We start from the raw sequence: 20068 nt of genomic DNA, 5'->3' as shown, positions 1-20068 counted from the left end.
GCAAGTTATGTTTCCATCTCGTTGAACATCTCTGAATGTTTTCAGTGTTTGAGAGGACTTACTGAAGATGTCTCTGGCCTTGGTTTCTGCGGACAGCAGGGGCTCACTGATGCCGTAGATGTTCTGAGCCATGATCCTGATGATGTAATCACGACCTTCGATCAGCTTTGGCACCTGATCAATAGAGAGCAGGAGGCGTTACTGTTTTGTTTTTGTCTTTGTACTAAAGACCTTGGTATTCTTTCATCAGAGACTGAGATTTGATCAAAAAGAATCAAGTGTTGAAAGTTGGTGAAACGTATTGAGTATCTGCCCACCCTGCAGGTGGTCCTGGTGCAGGAGGCAGTGATTGGCATCCACAGGTCTCTGTTGGTGTCTCTCTTCTCAATGATGTAGTTGGAGACGGCACAGCCTCCGTCATCCAGCGGAGGGTTCCAGGAGATCACCATGCAGTTCCTGTAGATCTCGTTGAATATGACAGGGCCCTCTGGAGGTTGTGGACGGTCTGACGGGAGGAAGAATACATACAGGTCACTCTACAGGTTTTTATTCAATAAACTTTTTATTAGGTTTTAAAATCTGATGCTGTTTTTTCTCCCACAGTTTCGCTTTCTGTCCCTCTCTGCTTTGTACTTCTTGTCATATCCTTAATTTCTAGTCTTGTTATTGGATCCATTCCACGCTTTGCAGTTCCTGTTTCTTGCAGTTCTTTGTTTCCCACCAAAGCCAGAATTTCACAACCCTGTACTTTTCTCTCTAAATGCTACATTTTACTGAGCTGTGACACAGAAATACTGCCGCAGATTTGAAAGGACGTGTCGTATATATCATTTTAAAAACCTTTGTTGACTAGTATTGGTATATCTGATCAGGCAGTGGGCTGGTTTGTAAATTACCTCTCAGACAGGTCTCAGTGTCTTCACCTTCACCTCTTCCTGATGCAACACCCTGGTATACCCCAGGGTTCTGTGTAAGGTCTGCTGTTATTTTCGATTTATATTAATAGCCTTGGTCAAAACGTGGATGGCTCCAATTTTCATTTGTATGCTGATGACACAGTGATACATTGTGCCACCTCATCCATTACAGAGGCTGAGGCCAAATTGCAGTCTGTCTTTTATGTATCCAGATTCAGCTTCCGCAGCTAAAGCTGGTTGTAAATGCTGATCAAACTCTTTTATTGTGTTGCTTGGCGGTAACTGTTTGGTATGCTGCTGTCTTGGCCAGGTTACCCTTTGATGAGACTGACCTGGTTAAAAATGGTTTAAATGAAATAAAAATAATAAAATCTTCTAAAACACTGAAACCTGTGTAGGAATTTAAAACATCTTTGCAGTGAATCAGAGTTTTTAGTGGAGCAGCGACTCACCGACCACAATGATGGTGCAGATTCCTGTGCGAGTTCCGGCAGCATTCTCCAGGCTGACACCGTAGTGCCCACTGTGATCCCTCTTGGTCTTGCTGATGGTGAGGCTCAGGTGGCGGGCAGTGCTGTGCAGACTGATCTCGTCATCCGCCTTCAGCTCCTCGTCGTTCTTCTTCCAGGTGATTGTTGGCGCTGGTTTGCCGCCGTAGCGTCCTGAAAGTGTGCAGGTGTCTCCCACTTTCACCATCATCTTGTCCCTGAAGTCCAGGTCCAGAGTGGGCGGTTCTGAGAAGGGACATAATTGTTACTGAGCCTGAAATTCAGAGCATCTATAGTTTAGCATCAGATAAATAACCATGGCGCTGCATTACTCACCAAGCTCATCCTTGCACTGGACAGGTTTGGTGGCGAAGGAGGATTTACCCTTTCCGACCTGGTTGACGGCAGAAACTCTGAACTCGTGGGTCGAGCCCTCCTTCAGCCCTGTCAGGGTGAACTTCCTGTCCATCAGCTTAGTGTCTCCACCTACTCGTGTGAAGCTGTCCCGGCCGACCATGCGGGTCTCCAGGATGTACTCGGTCACCTCGGCACCGCCATCATACTTGGGTGGTCTCCAGGCGATGGAGATGGAGTCCTTGGTGACGGCCGTGATGATCAGGTCCTCTGGACGCTCCGGGACCGCTGAAGGAGACACAAATGTGATGAGAGGTATCAAACAAGGTCATGATAGCTTAAGGAAAGTCAAAAACTTTTTTAAACCACTCAGAATCAAATTAGGGACTGATTTCAAAATAACACAATTGACGGAAGGTTGTTGTATGTCCGACTCACAGATGGGGTCCTTGATGAGAACCATCTTGTCGGTCTCGATGAAAGGTCCCATGCCGATGATGTTCTCGGCTGCGATTCTAAAGAAGTAGCCCTTGCCGTCGAGGAGTCCCTGCACCACGGCATTGTTCCTCGTCACCGTGTAGGACACTGAGGTCCAGCCCATGCGGTCTGACTCCCTCTTCTCAATGATGTAGTTGGTGATGGCCGAGCCGCCATTGTCCTCGGGGGAGGACCAGGTCAGCTTGCAGGAGTCATTGGTCAGATTCTCGCCAGCGAAGGGAAGACCGACGGGTCCGGGAACGTCTGGAGGGAGGATGGAGGGGACATAAAGTCAGAGCCATCAATTATGTGGTTAAGAGGTGAAAACGTTTGGGATATTTACACATATATGTAAGTTCAGATGGTGAAGGCATCTTAAGCCAATTATTTTGAGTTGTTTTTAACATAAACTCATTTTAAATAACTCTTCATCTCCTCACTCTGGTCCCCCCGACTCACCAAGGACCTCCACGACAATGGCCTTCCTCCTCTCTCCTCCCTCATTCTTGGCGCTCAGCGTGTAGATGCCCTGGTGTTGGCGTTTGCAGTTCTTTATGACCAGTGAATTGGAGATGCCCGTCTTCTCCACCACAGCCTCTTTGGGCACCTCTGCGTCATCACGGCACCAGGTGATCTGCGGGGCGGGCTTACCGGACACATAGGCAATGATGCGGATGGTGCCGCCGGCATGGACCACAATCCTCTCCTTCACTGAGGCGTCCAGGTCCATCTCAGGAGGAACTGGATGAGGGAGACGATGATTTGCATTTAATAAAATGTTGCTGAGGTTTTATCATCAGAAACAGTTGGCACAAAAAAACATCAGGTGGATCAGAGTCTTACTTGTTCTGTCTTTGACCTCGATCATCTCAGACACATATCCTGGTTCTCCAACTCCTGCAGCATTCACAGCTCGGACTCTGAAGCGGTACAGACCACCTTCCTTCAGACCGGTCACCATGTATTTGGTTCCTCTGACCTCTGTGTCCTTCGCCTGGAGAGACGATGAGGAGATGAAAACCAGAGCTGATGTAAACTCAATAACAGAGTCTCAATGTCTAAAACAGGAAGATGATAACTCCAAAGCAGGTGAAGCAAACCTTGTTAGGTAGCTTCATATTCTTTTAAAATACGACGCTCTGAGGAACGTCTCTGGACAAAACACATTAACAACTTTAGGGTGTGTCCTGCCTTTGTTCAACCATAGATTCTTTGCACTGTTAGTTATTTTTTACCAGGTGTTAAACTGAGGTTTAAGGTGAGCTCAGAGAAACTTTCCTCCTTCAGCAGATTACTAGTCTGAGTGGGCGGAAGTTCGCTGCATAGATCAGCCTCTCATTGGGCGGAACGAGCCACCCGCTGAAGTCCCGCCCTACCACCTCCGGTTGTGTAGCAGTTTTAAACCGTTTTCAACACGTCCTTTACTAACTTTTGCAGTGTTTGATCTTGCGGGGATGTAGCCATTTTTCTGCCATGGTTCGCGTCCTGTAGGCGACATTTTTGTGGGCGTGTTACACCAAAACCTGTTTTCCCCCGGCAATATTTTTGCAAGTGCACCGTTGCTGTGGCACCGCCCAGAACGATTGTGATTGGTTGAAAGAAATACAAGCAGCCGGGGCGTTTTTTTCTCCAATCTTAAAGTGAGAGTCGGCGCAGCCAGACCTTTCTTTTCTTGAAAAAGGTCTGGTGAGCGAGACTAGCAGATTACAAACTCTGTGAAGCTCAAACATTACATTGAAGGAACAAAAGGAAACATGTTTCTCAGTGGAGGAGGAAAAGTCGAAACTAGCATAAGATGTTTGTGGCATGGATCGCATATATAACCCCTATCAGAGCTGACTTTATCTGAGCCTATGGTCCTTTAGACTTTAATTCATTTTATGTTGTTCTATTACTTCTTGTCCATGATCCGACCTGGCTGGCAACATAATCTCCCTCTGTTCTATGTAAATAGTTGATTTTCTGTTTTTATTTCTATATACTTATATACTGTACTGTCATGTTACAATCTTGTCTTTGCATGAAATCGCATTTCGAGAGCATGTAGCTCAAGGACACATGTCTGAGTGACACAGGATTGGCAGGTGGGATGTAACATTGGGAGGAGTTTGATTTGATTATTGAAAAGTGGGCGAACCAGTGAGGCCCCAACAGTGTCACGCAGACGAGACAGTATCTGTCAGGGAGGTGAAGACAGTACGTTTCATGTAAAAGCTCAGTACTAAACGCCACGCCCTCCTCACTACTTCAGTCAGCGGCCCAGTTATCACAGTATGTAGGGGAAAGGAAGACACAGACATAGCATGTTGTTGCTAGCAAACCAGCTCTATGCGGCCAAAAGTTGGAGAAAACACGACTGGATTTTGATATAAGAAAAAATTGATTGAGAAATTGATTTCTTTGTATTTTTTCTCATGTACTGTTAAATATTTGATCTAAATTCATCATTTCATCTCAACTTTAAATCAACATGTTTGTTTTCACTCATGGAGCCTTTGGCGGTGTATTTTTTTACCTTTGCCCAGCCCTCGTCGGTCTCTGGCTCCTTCTCCTCCTCAGCGCCACTCAACAGCAGCTTCCTCTGAGCTTTCTTCTCCTCCTCCTCCTTGTTCACCTCCTTGAACTCTGCGATGTAGCCTGTGACCTTTGACCCTCCATCCACCAGAGGAGGGATCCACTCCAGCTCCACCGTCGACTTTGTCCAGTCCGTCACCTTAGGAGTGGGCGGTCCGGGAGGCTCTGCACACACACACACAGATACTCATATTAATGTGATAATTATCATATAAACTAAAATGATTCATTTATATTTACTGACATAAATAAAAGTCAATGAAAACGTGTCCTTCTTACTGATGGGGTCTCTGCAGAGTGTTGGATCAGAGGGCATGCTGGGCAGACCGCAGCCGGCGGCATTGACAGCAATGACCCTGAACTGGTACATGGCGCCCTCCTGCAGGCCTGTGACAAACCAGCTGTTGCCCAGAGGGAGGGCTCGGATTGGGTCGCGGCTGACGCGGATCCAGCGCTTGGCGGTGGTCTCTTTCTTCTCCACAAAGTAGCCCGTGATGGGGGAGCCGCCATCGTACTTGGGCTCATCCCAGTGGACGGTCATCGACTCCAGACTGACGTCATCTACAGTCGGCTTCTCACACTGACCGGGGACGGCTGCAAGAGGACAAGACAGGGATCAGTAATCAATACATCAGCTGTGGGAGTTAGAAAGAGGCTGTTGAAACTGAAGCCGGCAGGTTGTCGATGTGTACTCACTGAAGAGGTTTCTGGCCTTCTCCGGCTCGCTGACCAGAGGAGGACCGACTCCAAATTTGTTCTGGGCCATGACTCTGAACTCATACTCGTGGTTCTCCGTCAGTCGGGTCACCACATAGGCACACTCCTTGGGGTCGTTGGAGACATGGACCCAGGACTTCCTGTTGTCCTCACGTTTCTCAATCACATAGTTGGTAATCTTAGATCCTCCGTCATCTGTGGGAGGGTTCCAGGCCAGGCCGATCCTCTCCGCAAACACTTCAGTGAACTTGATGGGTCCAATAGGTGCACTGGGAGGTCCTGTGGGTGGGAGGAGGGACAGGTAATGTTTGTTTTAGAAATTTTGTAGCATCAGTATGCAAAGATACAGGTCTGTGGTTAATCTTTGTGTTAGAAAATAATCATACGATTAACGTCATTACAACCTGATGTGACAACATTTTAAGTGTTACTCACCGTAAACGGAGACCTTGATCGTCTTGGTGATGCTGCCTAGGCTGTTGGAGGCCGTCAGGCTGTAGAGGGCGGTGTCGTGTCTGCTGGCCTGCTGGATCAGCAGCGTGCACTTATCGTGGGTCACGAGTTTGTTCATATGCTGGTCATACTGGATGGGAGCCTTCTCCTCGGGTTTCGCCACACTGGCTTTATGCCAGGTGAGCGTGGGGAACGGACAGCCGGCCACCTTCGCCACAACACTGACATCACAGCCCTCCTCGCCTTCCATGGCCTCACGCAGCTCAATGGTGGGAGCAACTGCAGAGACAAATGAGATGCTTTATGAAAGGCCTGCAGAGCACGACAAAACTAACCAACAGATGAGAGTCTAATGTGACATCCTGATTTTTTTTACCTAACATGTTCTGTCCACAGAGGTCTAAGACATTGTGTTAATGAGGAGCCCATGACTGGCTGAAGAGTCTGTTACTCACATGTCTGATCCTTGATGATCAGGGGTCCAACGGTGGCGGAGGGTCGGCCTGGTCCAGCGGCATTCACGGCTTTTACTCTGAACTCATATTCTCCTCCCTGCAGATCAACAACAACACAGTCATCAGAGAGTCTACATCATCATCTTTATCACACAGTAGTTACATTAAGTAAAAGTTGGCACATTCCAAAGATCACAACATCTGTGACAGTAGAGAGGAATAGTGGGCTGGAGTCTCAGCTTCACCTCTTCACTGGTTTCACTGGTATTTCTCAGGCAGGCAAATCTAAATCGTCCACTTTTGGAGTTCCTCAGGATTCAATTTAGGGCCTACTTTGTTTTCAATTTGTTTGTGACACTAACAAGGAATAATACAGTTTATTGGAGTACCGATTTTTAGAAAAAAAAAAAGAAAAAAGATAGATAAAAGATAAAAGTTAAAAATGTTTTTACTGAGAGCAACTTTAACAACATGTTGTGCTTGGACACTTTCCAAATTAAAAAACTATATATATGCTTGCCCCCTGACTCACACCACCACGTTTCAACCAAATTCAGCCGTTTCAATGCCTTTACATATTTTTCATCCAGAAATATTAGAACTTTTAACATCTTTACTGTCCACTGACAGCTCACATTTCCCTCAGACAACCCAAATGTTTAATGGACTTCTATAGAGCCTTTTTTTTTTTTTTTTTACCTTGACGGACAAAGCACCACAGATGACCTAAACATGGCAGTGAAGGTGATGTTATGAGAAAACGTCAGATTTTTGTGGGGTCTAAAATACATATGTACCGATACCACTTTTTCCTTCCCGATACCGATTCCGATCCCTGAACCTTAGGTATCTGCCGATACTGAGTTCCGATCCGATACCAGCATGTAAAATAAAAATGGATGGGATATGAATTGTTGTGTGTCTCAACTCCTAAAACTCTATGCAAAATATTAAGAAATAAATACATAATAGTAGAATGAATGCCAAAGAATGTTTCGTTTGCCTGTAGCGTGCGTATGCGTAATGACGTGAGGCATTACGTGGTATGGGATTGGTCATAGGCTGTACTCACCAATACTGCATTTTAGGCAGTATCGGAGGCATTTCCAATACTGGTATCGGTACAACTCTAGTACAAGACAGAATTACTACATTTTCTCTGGAAAAAGTAAAACAACTTCTTTTGAAGTACACACAACAGAATGGGACCAGGATCTACACATTATTTACCATCTCAAAAAAAGTGGATTTAGTATTAAGTTACTCTTAAAAAACACCTGCAGAAAAACACTCCTCTTTTATGTAGATTTTTCTAGAAATCAAATGAAACTACCAACAGCCTGGAGGGGAAGAAATCCTTCAGAAAACTGAGCTCTAATGTAGAATTAATATAAAATTGGTCATCACATACAAACCCACTTTGCTTAAGAGTGTTACTGATCATTAATGAAGATAGGAAGTAGTAAAGTAAGAGTATCCTTTGAAGAACGTAGCCCGACCTCCTTCAGATCCTCCACCACGAAGGTGAGGTCCTCCACGTCTCTCTTGTTGCACTGCTTCCACGTCTCCTTCTCTTTGCCGCTGGTGTCCCAGCTCAAACGCTCGATGATGTAATGCTTCACTGGAGAACCACCGTTGTTTTTGGGAGGCTCCCAGCTCAGAGTGACGGTGGTCTTTGTCACCAGGTTGATCTTCAGCTTGGTGGGAGGGTCAGGGGGGACTGAGGAAGAGGAGGAGGAAGAAGAGGACGATAAGTATTAAAACAGTTCCAGAAAAGTTGTGTTGTATCTCTGTGGTGGTCATAGCAGGTGTGTCCTCACAGATGGGGTCTCTGGCCAGGATGGGATCAGTGGTGATGGTGAATGGACCGAATCCAAGTCTGTTTTCAGCTCGGACCCTGAAGTGGTAGTTCTGACCTTCCAGTAGGCCTGGCACCACGAAGGCCTGGCTGGCACAGGCTGCATTCACCTGATGACAAATAAACCAATCGATCAATTAATTGCAAACTGAAGAATTTAATATCTTGAATTTAATGGATAGATTAAATTAGATTGTGTCCATTCTGACTGTAAGTCCATCTAACTTTGTGACATCAGTTTAAATCTGCTAAAGCAGATCATTCCATGTATGGAACGATAATAACAGTTTGTCATTACTGCTGACGTAGAGGTGGTTTGCTCAATGGCTAACCAAACAAACTGCTGAAACTGTGCTTTCATTCAGTTGGACTCAGAGACAAAAACAACTTTCAAATCTTATTTGAAAACCAGGAATTAAAACAATGTGGACAGACAGATAAATGGACAGAGTGATGTTTACCGTTGTCCAGGCCTTGTCAGCGAGACTCTTCTTCTCAAGAAAGTAGCTCTTGATTCTCTCTCCTCCATCGCTGTCAGGGAGTTTCCAGATCAGCCTGGCGGTTGACCTGGTGATGTCAGTGACCCTCAGCTCCTTTACAGGTCCGGGGACGTCTGCAGCCAGAAAAAATTTACAGTCAGAGTTACCAAGAACAACTAAACAGTGACTCAAACATATCAACTCGACAGATAGACATACCGAGGACGATGACTCTGACGTTAACATGTTTCTGTCCGGACTTGTTCTTGGCGGTGATGGTGTAGCGTCCAGAGTGGCTCCTCAGACTGACAGGGATGTTTACAACGGACGTTGTGTCTGTAGATTCAACCTGAATACACAGTTTTTTTTAAATCAGACTAAAACCCAGAAAACATGAACACGACCAACCTCTATAGAAGACAGTGTTCCATAAAATGTGGTATTTACAAATACGCTAGAATTCCCTCACAGCCTTCTTGAGATATTGCGTTCTCAAGACAGAGACGGGCGCAAGATCACAGTGACCGTAACCTTGTGCCAGATCCGTAGAAAATCCCACAAAGCATTTTAAAGATATCACATTCGCAAGATGGGATAGACCAACAAACATGATGCCTCCTGCCACAACTGTCGCCAGCACAGAGGCATAAAAACAGCAATACTGTAACAAAAATCCTCTTTGTATTGGCTCTTTTCAGTAAATAAGACTAAACAGTACAGATACATTGTTTTATGGTGATGTGGTGAGTAAAGCACTGTGTTGCTGGTCTCACCTGGGAGTCGACTGGCAATGTGTGCAGCTTGTTGATCTTGTGCGTCGGGGCTTTGCCATCAAAGTCCCAGGTTACCCTGGGAGCAGGGCGGCCTTTGATGGTGGCCGGGATCCTGATTGGATCTCCAGCAGGGATGCACAGCAGGTCCTCCATCAATATGTCGATGGAGATGGCAGGTGCAACTGTCGAGTAAGAGACATCAGTGAAGAGACTTGCAGAGAACAAACTCTGGATAGTTATAAAAGTCATTATTTATTTATTGCAGTGAGACTTAAGAGTGGGACTTACGCTGGACATCTTCAATCAGAACCTCAGTGGTGCGGGGGCTGGGGTCAGACTCCCCAATGGCGTTGACGGCGATGATCCTGAAGCGGTAACGTTTTAGCGGCCGTAGGCTGGGTACGGTGAACTCAGTGGTGGGGTTGAGGCTGTCAAGGTCATTCACCCTCGCCCAGTCTGATTTGCCCTCATCCTGGATCTGGATGATGTAGCCTTTGATCGGGCTTCCTCCATCACTCTCTGGTGGCTTCCAGGACAGTGTGACATTGTGGTTTGTCTTATCAGCCACCACAGGAGCGGCGGGCATGCTTGGAGGAGCTGGAGTGGAGAGCAGTGGTTTGTAAAAGTAGCATCCAATTTGGGATTTCCAAAACAAAGGAACTAGTCTGTCTAAGATTACTAAACTGCACAAAGAATTCAATTTATTGCAGTGTTTTAGTTATTTCAGATTATTTTGATATGTAGCACCTATTAATTATCCAACACTTTCAAAGGAAGCCTGTTGTTTTTTACTCACTGATTGGATCAACAGCAAAGGCAGAGTCAGATGGTCCGCTGAATGGTCCAGTTCCTGCAGAATTGGTGGCAGCAACTCTGAACTCATACTCTGTTCCTTCCATAAGACGATTTGTCTGGGAAACAGACAAAGAAGTGGATTCAAAAAACTCCTGTGAATAGCAGACCTTCCTAAAGGCCTGGACACACCAAACCGACATCGGAGAACTAGCTGCGACCAGAGCCTTTTGCTGCGTCGCCACTTGTCATTGTGTCTCAGCCAAAAAGTTGCACATGAATACACCAAACCTCTGACCAACAAGTGCATGTGTTGTGCACCTGTGTGAGAAGACATACCACTCCACACCAACAGATGGCGGTCATCTGTAAACCTCATTCCAAAAAGGGAAATCACAAGACTGTTGACACTAATTAGCCAGTTAGCACATTAATAACACAATCCAATGAACAGAGCATTTTTGCCATGCACCAGTGAACAACAACATAAACCATCACGAAATGTTTCTGCTAAAGAACTCATTTACTGAAGAAAACAATCATTCCTCTTAACAGGTTTGTTTCGACCTCACTCCCTCTTGACTTTGGCTCTTTTTCTACATTTCTCATTTCCGTTTCTCTTTTCGTGCGCTGAGCTGAACTGACAATCAGACAGGTCTACAGGTCTGTCTGAGTGTACTTTGAGGTTCTATTTTGGTATGTAGGAGGTTTGGAAATATTTGGTTCAAAGACAGATCCTGAGACAGACAGGTAAAGACAGATAAAGTTGGAATTTATGGGAATGCCCACAAAATGTCACATCCTTTTATGCCAAGAATGAATACAAAGCATTTGCTACCATGCTGACATGTTGTTGTGTGGCTTTCTGCACATCACATGAATTTAAAAATCCATCAACATTATGGAATGGATCCCCACAGAAATAGAACTTTGTGTTAAAGAGTAAGATCCTTTTAGTTTGACCACAAACAGCCACTACTTTAACAGTCACTGATGATGATGCAAATGGAGTCTGTTGGGTTTAGCGATGGCGATGGTGGGGTTGTTTGTAGGAAAACAAAAAGGATCTAACGCTTTATCCAAACCGTGTTAGATTGTTTAGTCACTGGTGAAAAAGTTGTGAGCCTCCAAGGACTGTGCATGATAATATTATACAACAACAGCAGCCCGAGCTGCAAGCAAGGAGACAATCATTTATATTCAAAGTGAAAAGCAGCTCACCTGGTACTCCCAGCCTTTCATGCCCCTCTTGGTGATGGGCGTCTTGTTGACTTTGGCCCAGTAGGCAGTGCCTTTCTCCCTCTTCTCCAGCCAATAGCCGATAATCTTAGAGCCGCCGGTGTCTCTGGGAGGCTCCCATGTTAGGGTCATGGTGGTCCTCGAGTACTCTGCGATGGTTGGTTTCTCTGGTGGGCCAGGAAGGCCGAATGGGTCTATGATCTGGACCTCCTTCGATCCGCAGGGGTCAGATTTACCGTAGCGATTCTCAGCTCTGACCCGGAACATGTAGGACTTGTTGTTCTCCAGGTTCCACACCTGCAAGGAAGAGAGGTGGTGTCTCTGTTAGAGTTCCATAGAGCTTTAAAGACCTATGACAACCCTGTTGTCATTGCTGTTATTATTGGTACATACCCCGTATTTCTTCTCAATGATGCTGTTGGTAACTAACTCCCACTGAGGTTCACCTTCCTGCTCCGGCTCCCCTGTCACCACTTCCTTCTTCTCAACAATGTAATTGGTCAGGTCGCTGCCACCATTATCCACTGGTGCATCCCAGCTGAGGTAGCAACACTCTGCCTTGATGCTGGACACCGTCACATTCCTGGGTGGAGTTGGTCGGTCTGAGAGAAGAGCAAAGACAGTTAGTACACTCGCCACATCCTGTGTTTCCTGCCCCTTATTGAGTCTATGGCATGTTTCAACTCACCCAAAACCGTAACATAGATGGTGTGCTTGGCTGAGCCCATACTGTTTGAGGCAGTTACAGTGAAGCTGCCGCAGTCCTTCCTGTTGGCTTCTGGGATGGACAGTTTGGTCTTTGCGTTCAGCCTGCCGGTCACCACCGTGTCAATCAGCAGAGCATCAGTGGGCTTAGCGATCACCACATCATCTTTGTCCCACTCAACCTTCGGGATGGGGAGGCCGATGATATCAGCAGGGATCTCAATGAGCTCACCCTTCTTTACAGTAATGGACTCGCCCTTTGTCAGCATGTGAACCTCGGGAGGAACTGACAGGGACCAGAACAAAACAAATCAGCACACAAAGAAAAAAACAGTGCATGCCAGTTCATGATATTGAGACATAGAATGTTTCTTTAAACTGTGACCAAATTTTAATTAGTTCATTGTTGGGTCCAAGTGGATTTTTTTGCCAAATTTCAAGAAATTCCCTCGAGGTGTTCTTGAGATATTGCGTTCACATGAATAAGACAGGTGCAAGGTCACAGTGTACTTGAACTTTGACCTTCAACCGCCAAATTCTAACCAGTTCATTGTTGGGTCCAAGTGGATTTTTTGCCAAATTTCAAGAAATTCCCTCGAGGTGTTCTTGAGATATTGCGTACATGAGAAGCAGACGGACAAGGCCACAGTAAACTTTGACCACCAAATTCTAATCAGTTAATCCTTGAGTCCAAGTGAATGTCTGTGCCACATTTAAAAAAAAAATGCCACACAAGAATAGGACGGATAGATGGGCAACCCGACAGCACAAAGGCATAAAAATCTGCCTTGGTCCCTCTCTTGAATGTAAAAGTAGGGTTAGGGTTTTTTAAGACCATTCCAAGCATTCAGCCTTACCTTCATCATCTTGGATGATCACTGTCAACGGGATGGTTGGCTCACTCTCTCCCAATGCGTTGACACACTTGATCCTGAACTCATATGGCCAGGCATCCTCCAGGCCCCCCACAGTCATGGTCAAGTCAGTGCAGAGCTCCTTGTTGCATGGCTCGAAGACCTGCTGGTCTTGCCTCTTCTTCTCAACAATGTAGCCAAGGACAGGGCTGCCGCCATCATTACGAGGTGGCTTCCAGGTCAGCGTGATGGAATCTTTGGTGCGCTCGGTGTAGTTGAACTTCTCAGGGTTTGATGGAGGGGCTGCAGAACCATCAAAGCCACATTTAGATTTACAGGTGATTTTCAACCAGATCTGTGGCACTGCAGTGTGGACGGTATGTGCAGATAAACAGTATTTGGCTTCCCCTGTCTCGGCAACAGCCGGAAATCCCCTGCCCGTTTTGCATCATTCAGCAGATTTTTAGCTGGCAGCAAGGGGGGTGCCTTAACAACGTTTATCTCCACAGACTGTAGTGATGCAGAGCTGGTTGAAAATCAGCAACGTACACCTTTAACTACAAAATCCACTTTTCAACCAATATAAAATAGCCTTGATCTGCTCACAAGAGTGAATTTTAGACATTCGTTTCTGAATTAAAATCAAGAGATTTTAGGACTCACCCTGTGCGTCAACAGCAAGAATGGGCTCCAGCTCTACGGGCACTCCCAAGCCATACTTGTTCTTGGCAAAGACACGGAATATGTACTCCTTTCCCTCCACGATGCCCGAGCACTCGCACTTGGATGAAATGGTTTCAACAGGTTGCCTCCATGTGTGCATCTTGCCTTCTTTTCTTTCCACGAGGAAGCCGGTCAATTCACTGCCGCCGTCATCCACTGGGTCATCCCAGTTAAGGAAGATCATCTTGCGAGTGACGACAACAGGCTTCAGATCCGTTACAGGTCCAGGAGTATCTGAAGATACAACAATATCATCCTTCTGTGTATTCTTATTTAACAGCATCACTTAATTAACTTTCAAGTTTTATCATCAACTACTGACTTTGTTGACTTCCACTCACCCACTACTTCCACTCGAGCCGAAACATTCTTGATGCCACTGGGGTTGCAAGCAGAAATTGTATATTTGCCACAGTCCTTCCTCTGGCAATTCTGGACTGAAATGATGCTGTTTTCGCCCTCAGTGAGGACCTCCACACGGTCTTTGTCAAGTTTGGCGTCGTCCTTGGTCCAGGAAATGAATGGGTAGGGTTTACCTGTGACTTTAGCAGGTATAAGGAGTGTCGTTCCGGCTCTGACAATCATGCCGCTCTTGACGGCCAGGTCCATTTCAATCACTGGCATCTCTGTGGAAGGCAACCAAAGAAAGAAGCCAAAAACATAACATTTGTTAGATTCCACCAACCCTGTAGAACTTTTAACCAAATTAAATCATAATTTCGGTCTCTGTATTTTTTTTGCTCTGCGTTGGGTTTTTCTTTCCATCTGACCTGCTGGATTCATGACAATCGCAGCCTCTGTGAATCCTGGCGTTCCCTCTCCGGCAGCGTTGCAGGCAATGACTCTGACCATGTACTTGGCTTTCTCACGGACTCCGTAGACAGTGAAATTCCGGGCCCTCGTCATATGCTCTGAAGCTCTGGACCATTCCTTGGAACCAGCCAGAGACTGAAGAACACCATAGATCAAAGATACATGAGTCTGAACTAAAATCAATTTAAGGTCTTGCGTTGATGAAATCTGATAATGAACCTACAGCTACAGCAAGGCAAGACGCTAAAAACCAGATGTGAGCAAAGCTGAAAAAGCTTCAGCGGTGACTTGATCAAACCTTTTCCACATGGTAGCCAATGATCTCTCCTCCGCCGTTGTCAACAGGTGGGTCCCACTCTACTTCAATGGAGTGGTCGGTGGTCGTGGCCACTCGAGCAATAGGTGGTCCAGGAGGCACTATAGTGTCACAAATAAACACAGATGTTAACTGTGAAAGTAGCTTGTTCATGATTCTTGCGATACTTCATCATTATTCTAGTTTTCTGAATACCATCTAAAGCAGTATTTTTGACAAGTATTTTCAAATATGTAGTCTGACAAAAGGGAGACCACAGGGGGATACAAACAATTATTTTCCTCCAGTTCAACAGATATGGAGATGCAGATGAGAGCTGAACTGAACACAGGGTTTAAAAAAGTGTACGTACGGATGCGAGCCTGGGCCATCTTGGGTTCGGTGGGGATGCTGAACTTTCCGGGGCCGGCCTGGTTTTCAGCTGCCACCCTGAAGATGTAAGTCAGCCCCTCCATTAGACCTCCAACGTTCAGCTCAGTGGTTGGGACAATGTTCCTGAAGACAAGAGCAGAAGGAAGCTTTCAGATAACCAGCAACAACATTTCTGGTAAAATGGTATCAATGTGTTTCGACATTTTCCCACACAGCAGCTAACATCCAATTTTTTAGTCTTAGTAGAAATTTAGACAGAAACTAGGATGATACTGGTTAGAAACTTTCATCAGTTCATCACTGAGTCCAAGTGGACGTTTGTGCCAAATTGAAGGAAAGTCTTTCAAGGTGTTCTTGAGATGTCACATTCACAAGAATGAGACCGATGCAAGGTCACAGTGACCTTGACCTTTGATCACCAAATTCTAACCAGCTGATAACTGAGTCCAACTAAGGCTGTGTTCAGACTGCAGGCGAATCTGATTCAAATCTGATTCCTTCTCAAATCCGATTTTTGACTGCTGACTGTCCACACTGTTTTTAGCAAGTGTCCAAATCGGATTTGGCTCTGTTCAGACTGGGCCACATTATTGACCCATCTGACAGGTTGCTGTGGCAACGACATCGGAGCGGAGGCGTCATCTAGCGTTTATTGTGTAATGTCATATAAGGAGTTGTTCAGACTCAGACACATCTGTCCAAATGCGATTTGAAACTACCTCCCAAAGGTGGTTTCGATCTGGTTTGCAAAAATCAGATTTCATGTCATTTATGACTGTTCAGACTTCATAAGAGCCATCTGGTTTCTAGATTGGCTAAAAATTAAATTTTGGCTGGCAGTCTGAAAAAGGGGGTTTGTGCCAAATTTGAATGAATTCCCTCGAGGCTTTTTTGAGATATTTAGTTCACGAGATTGAGGTGGATCCAAGGCCACAGTGACCTTGACCTTTTGTCCATTACCACTAAAATCTAATCAAGAGAATGTTGATGCCATGTTTAAGGAAAAACTTTCAAGGTGTTCTTGAAATAATCAGTTCATGAGATTGAGGTGGATGCAAGGTCACAGTGACCTTGACCTTTGATCCATAACCACTAAAATCTAATCGAATGGATGTTTGTGCCAAATTTGAAGAAATTCCCACAAGGCACTCTTGATCTATTGCATACACAAGAATGGAAAGAAGGGACAACCTGGAAAAATAATGGCTCTGGTCTAAGCTATCGCCAGCACAGTGACATAAAAAGATTTTGTTTACTCACTTGTTGGCACGTGTCCAGCGTGAGCTATTGATCTCACGGCGCTCCACCCAGTAGCCAATGATGGGGCTGCCATTGTCGTTTGGTGGGGTCCAGGTGACCAGCATGGTTTCGGCTGTGATGTCATTAACCTCTGGCTTATCAGGGGCCTCAGGAGGGTCTGAGGACGAGAAAGGGATGGCAGAAAGAAACCAAGTGAGAGTGAGAAAAAATTACAAACATCAAAATGTTACATTTAAAGTTCTTGTCATGTAATTAGCACTCTGAACTTTTAACAAAACTTTAACATTCCTACTGTTTTTATCATCTGTATAGTGTCCATATAGTGTATACTCTCAAAATTATTAGAAGTTAATAGTTTGTAATGGTTTTTGGTCGGCAACAACAGCCAACAAAAATGGAAAATGAAGGAACCTAACATTATAAGGTAATTAAAAGAAGCATTTTATTCATAACCATTATTCATAACCAAAGGAATACTATTCAATTCAATTCACATAACTGAGGGGCAATTTAAGAACAGCTCACTGAGTAGTTCAGAGAAAAAACACACAAGACATAAATAACTACAATATAAAAACAAGTGTAAAAAACACATTCTTAAAGTGCAGTGCATTAGAGTCCAGTCCAGCCCTCCTATACAGTCTCAAGCTTCCTGAGAAAGTAAGGTTTGATATATACACATCTATTTCCAAACAGGTGCATAGGAGAAGGACCAGAAACTTGTAGAAAAGACATTGCATTTTAGAAAATGTAACTTAACAAAAAGGACTTAAGCATGTGTTCTCAAGAACATACCTATCTAATGTAAACTTTTTTTGGGGTATGTTTCAGATTATCACTAAGCAGTTTTTAATTTTACTTTTTATTCCTCTATTTCTATGTATAATGTTGATTGTTACACTATTTGATATTTGGTATTTAGCCTTTCCACTGCATGTGGGTAATATGACTAATCGCAAACTCAGAGCCACTCCTTCTTAGGATTTGTTACAAAACTGTTTGCCTGATGAAGGTCCAATAACTGAAACATTGCAGCATCATTATATTCATAACCAGTTTAGAATGTATTTATGTAAGTGTATGTAAAATGAGTAAAACACACTTTAAAAGTAACCACAATGAAAATGGAGGACTAGAAGATACCTTTGGAATATCTGGGACTTAAACACAAGCTGGGCTAAACTGGATAAAAACTGTCTGAATTGGGGACATTGGATAATGGTTCAATTATCATTTCACTTCAACTGTTATGTAAATACAGAGTTGTTGCTTTTTATGGACCAGTCTTGGGACATTATGATTTGTACATCTGCTCTTTGAGAAAATGTAAATAAAACAAACAAAGAGTAAGAACGGCCCAAAAAAAAGTAATCATATCTGTTTATAAAGTCTAAACGTAGCAGTTAATGTAAATTGATTCGGCTCATAAATCCTGTTATTTATGATTAAATGAAAGGGTTTTAAAATATTCAGCATGTAAAGACATATATTTACCGATTTGTAACGACTAAATAATAAAAGTCTCAAGTTACAAATTAAAATGAATACAGCGCCCCCTAAGGTCCTCTTAGTTGCATTTTTTTCAGTGATATTTATGTTAAATGTTAAAACTAAAAACCAAAGGAGCTTCACTTGTAGTGGGAACAGGAGTAATAACAAAGAACATCATACCGAATGGATTCTTGGCGATAAGTGGTTTGGAGACGCAGTACGGGCCCGCGCCGAACCTGTTCTCCGCGGTGACCCTGAATAAGTACTCCTTCTTCTCGATGAGTTTGGGCACCAGGAAGCAGCATCCTGTCAGCATGGAGGTGACGCAGCTCCAGCCGATCTCCAGCTTGGAGTTGTCTTTCTGCTCCAGGGTGTAGTTGAGGATCTCGCTGCCACCGTCGTCCAGAGGAGGATCCCACTTACAGATCACAGAGTTCTTCCTCGGCTCCTCAAATTTGAAGTTCACCGGAGGCCCGGGTGTATCTGCAGGTGGACAGACGAAACAACAACGTTTTTATTTGTCAAATGTCTAAAAACTACAGCCAGTCAAACATTCACAACAAATTAATATTCTATTCAGTAAAATGCATTGTTCATTTGTCATTTTCACATTCTGTCAAACAAAGAATTCAATGTGTTTTTCTTCTCTAATAAGTGAAAAGAAATAACCATCGGTCATTATATGCCAAAGTCTTCTCAGACTGATTTGATCGACGCACTCGAGAGGCTGAAACAGTGCAGCTGGACAATGTTCAGCATTTTGTTGGAAAAATGTCTTGATAAATTAACTGACTGTCAAAAAGTTAATTTCAGATCAAGCTATGTATCTCTAATCTCCTCCTTTTGTGTGTCTAAATTGGGAAGCACACTGATTTGTTAAAAATACAACATTTTAAGACACTGTTGTTATTGCCTTGTTTATTATTTGATGATTTTAGATTTAAGATTTAATGCTAATAATAATCATTTAACACTGTAATTATTTCATTATTTTACAAATTAATAATTTCATTTTATGATTTAATTATGTTGCAACTTAATAATTTAACAAATTAATGATTTCATTATTTAATTATTTTGTGATCTAATGATTATGTATAATCATTAGATCATATAATGACTTTATTTAATTATTTTACAATCAAATTATTTTAATATTTTACCAATTAATCATTTTAATATTTAATGATTTAATAATTTTACGATTTAATACTTTTATAAATTTGTAATTTTATCATTCACTTATTTTGCAATCTAATAATTTTATAATTCAATGACTTTATGATTTAATGATTCAATTATTTTATGAGAGGCTTCTTACCGAGCACGTTGACCTCGCAGGTTGCTGAGGCTATGCCGTGGTCGTTCTCCACCTTCACCATGTAGACGCCGTGGTCAGGGCGGTACGAGTCCTTGATGATGACAGAGGACACGCCCCTGCGGCTGTTGTTGATGGTCAGACGTTCATTAATGGTCGGATAGTCGATCTCCTCCACCTCAGGCTCTGCCACCTCCTCTTTCTTCTCCTCCTTCTTCTCCTCCTCCTTCTTCTCCTCTCCCTCCTTCTTCTCGGCCTCTACCTCCTCTTTCTTCTCCTCCTTCTTTTCCACCTTCTTCTTCAGGGGTCTCTCGGGCCTCTTGCGGAGCGGCTCTGGGCGGATCACCTTGTTGTTCCAGTACCAGGTGATCTCAGGGTACGGTGCGCCAGAGATGTTGGCGTCCAGGCAGATGTCACAGCCGCGCCTCAAGCTGAGGCCGGACTGCAGGCTGCCGCTCAGGAAGACCTTCGGAGGATCTGAGAGAGGACGCAAGTCACATTAACGTAAAGTTCAGATTAAAACCCAACAGCAGCATCATTATTAAAGAAGAAGGCTGTAGATCTATGAAACATCTGCTGAAACCGAAACAGACATGAAAGTGATGTTACTCTGAATATCTCAATAAATGTATTACCTTAA

General features: G+C 44.1%; 1 protein-coding gene across 26 annotated transcripts in view; it reads right to left on the bottom strand.

Moving 5' to 3' along the window:
• The window catches only part of ttn.2 (titin, tandem duplicate 2), a 248700-nt gene that overhangs the window by 67276 nt on the left and 161356 nt on the right, over nt 1-20068 (bottom strand). For all 26 annotated transcript variants that reach the window (XM_078174675.1, XM_078174686.1, XM_078174684.1 and 23 more), the window contains 31 exons: nt 19432-19905; nt 18291-18593; nt 16620-16776; nt 15340-15482; nt 14970-15088; nt 14629-14806; nt 14200-14484; nt 13799-14092; nt 13139-13438; nt 12265-12567; nt 11970-12178; nt 11559-11873; nt 10342-10456; nt 9834-10142; nt 9546-9727; nt 8992-9121; nt 8755-8906; nt 8256-8403; nt 7935-8155; nt 6436-6532; nt 5963-6259; nt 5507-5806; nt 5090-5404; nt 4752-4975; nt 3080-3230; nt 2696-2977; nt 2198-2500; nt 1742-2047; nt 1370-1651; nt 318-505; nt 63-174 (listed from right to left, as the gene is read on the bottom strand). In XM_078174675.1, the coding sequence (XP_078030801.1) occupies nt 63-174; nt 318-505; nt 1370-1651; nt 1742-2047; nt 2198-2500; nt 2696-2977; nt 3080-3230; nt 4752-4975; nt 5090-5404; nt 5507-5806; nt 5963-6259; nt 6436-6532; nt 7935-8155; nt 8256-8403; nt 8755-8906; nt 8992-9121; nt 9546-9727; nt 9834-10142; nt 10342-10456; nt 11559-11873; nt 11970-12178; nt 12265-12567; nt 13139-13438; nt 13799-14092; nt 14200-14484; nt 14629-14806; nt 14970-15088; nt 15340-15482; nt 16620-16776; nt 18291-18593; nt 19432-19905 (7194 nt within the window). The remainder of the gene's footprint in view (nt 1-62; nt 175-317; nt 506-1369; nt 1652-1741; nt 2048-2197; nt 2501-2695; nt 2978-3079; nt 3231-4751; nt 4976-5089; nt 5405-5506; nt 5807-5962; nt 6260-6435; nt 6533-7934; nt 8156-8255; nt 8404-8754; nt 8907-8991; nt 9122-9545; nt 9728-9833; nt 10143-10341; nt 10457-11558; nt 11874-11969; nt 12179-12264; nt 12568-13138; nt 13439-13798; nt 14093-14199; nt 14485-14628; nt 14807-14969; nt 15089-15339; nt 15483-16619; nt 16777-18290; nt 18594-19431; nt 19906-20068) is intronic.

This window comes from Epinephelus lanceolatus, chromosome 14 (assembly GCF_041903045.1).
Source record: "Epinephelus lanceolatus isolate andai-2023 chromosome 14, ASM4190304v1, whole genome shotgun sequence".
In the NCBI taxonomy this organism is placed as follows: Eukaryota; Metazoa; Chordata; class Actinopteri; order Perciformes; family Serranidae; genus Epinephelus; species Epinephelus lanceolatus.
Note: the sequence above shows the minus strand (reverse complement) of the source record. Positions and strands in the feature narration are given on the sequence as shown.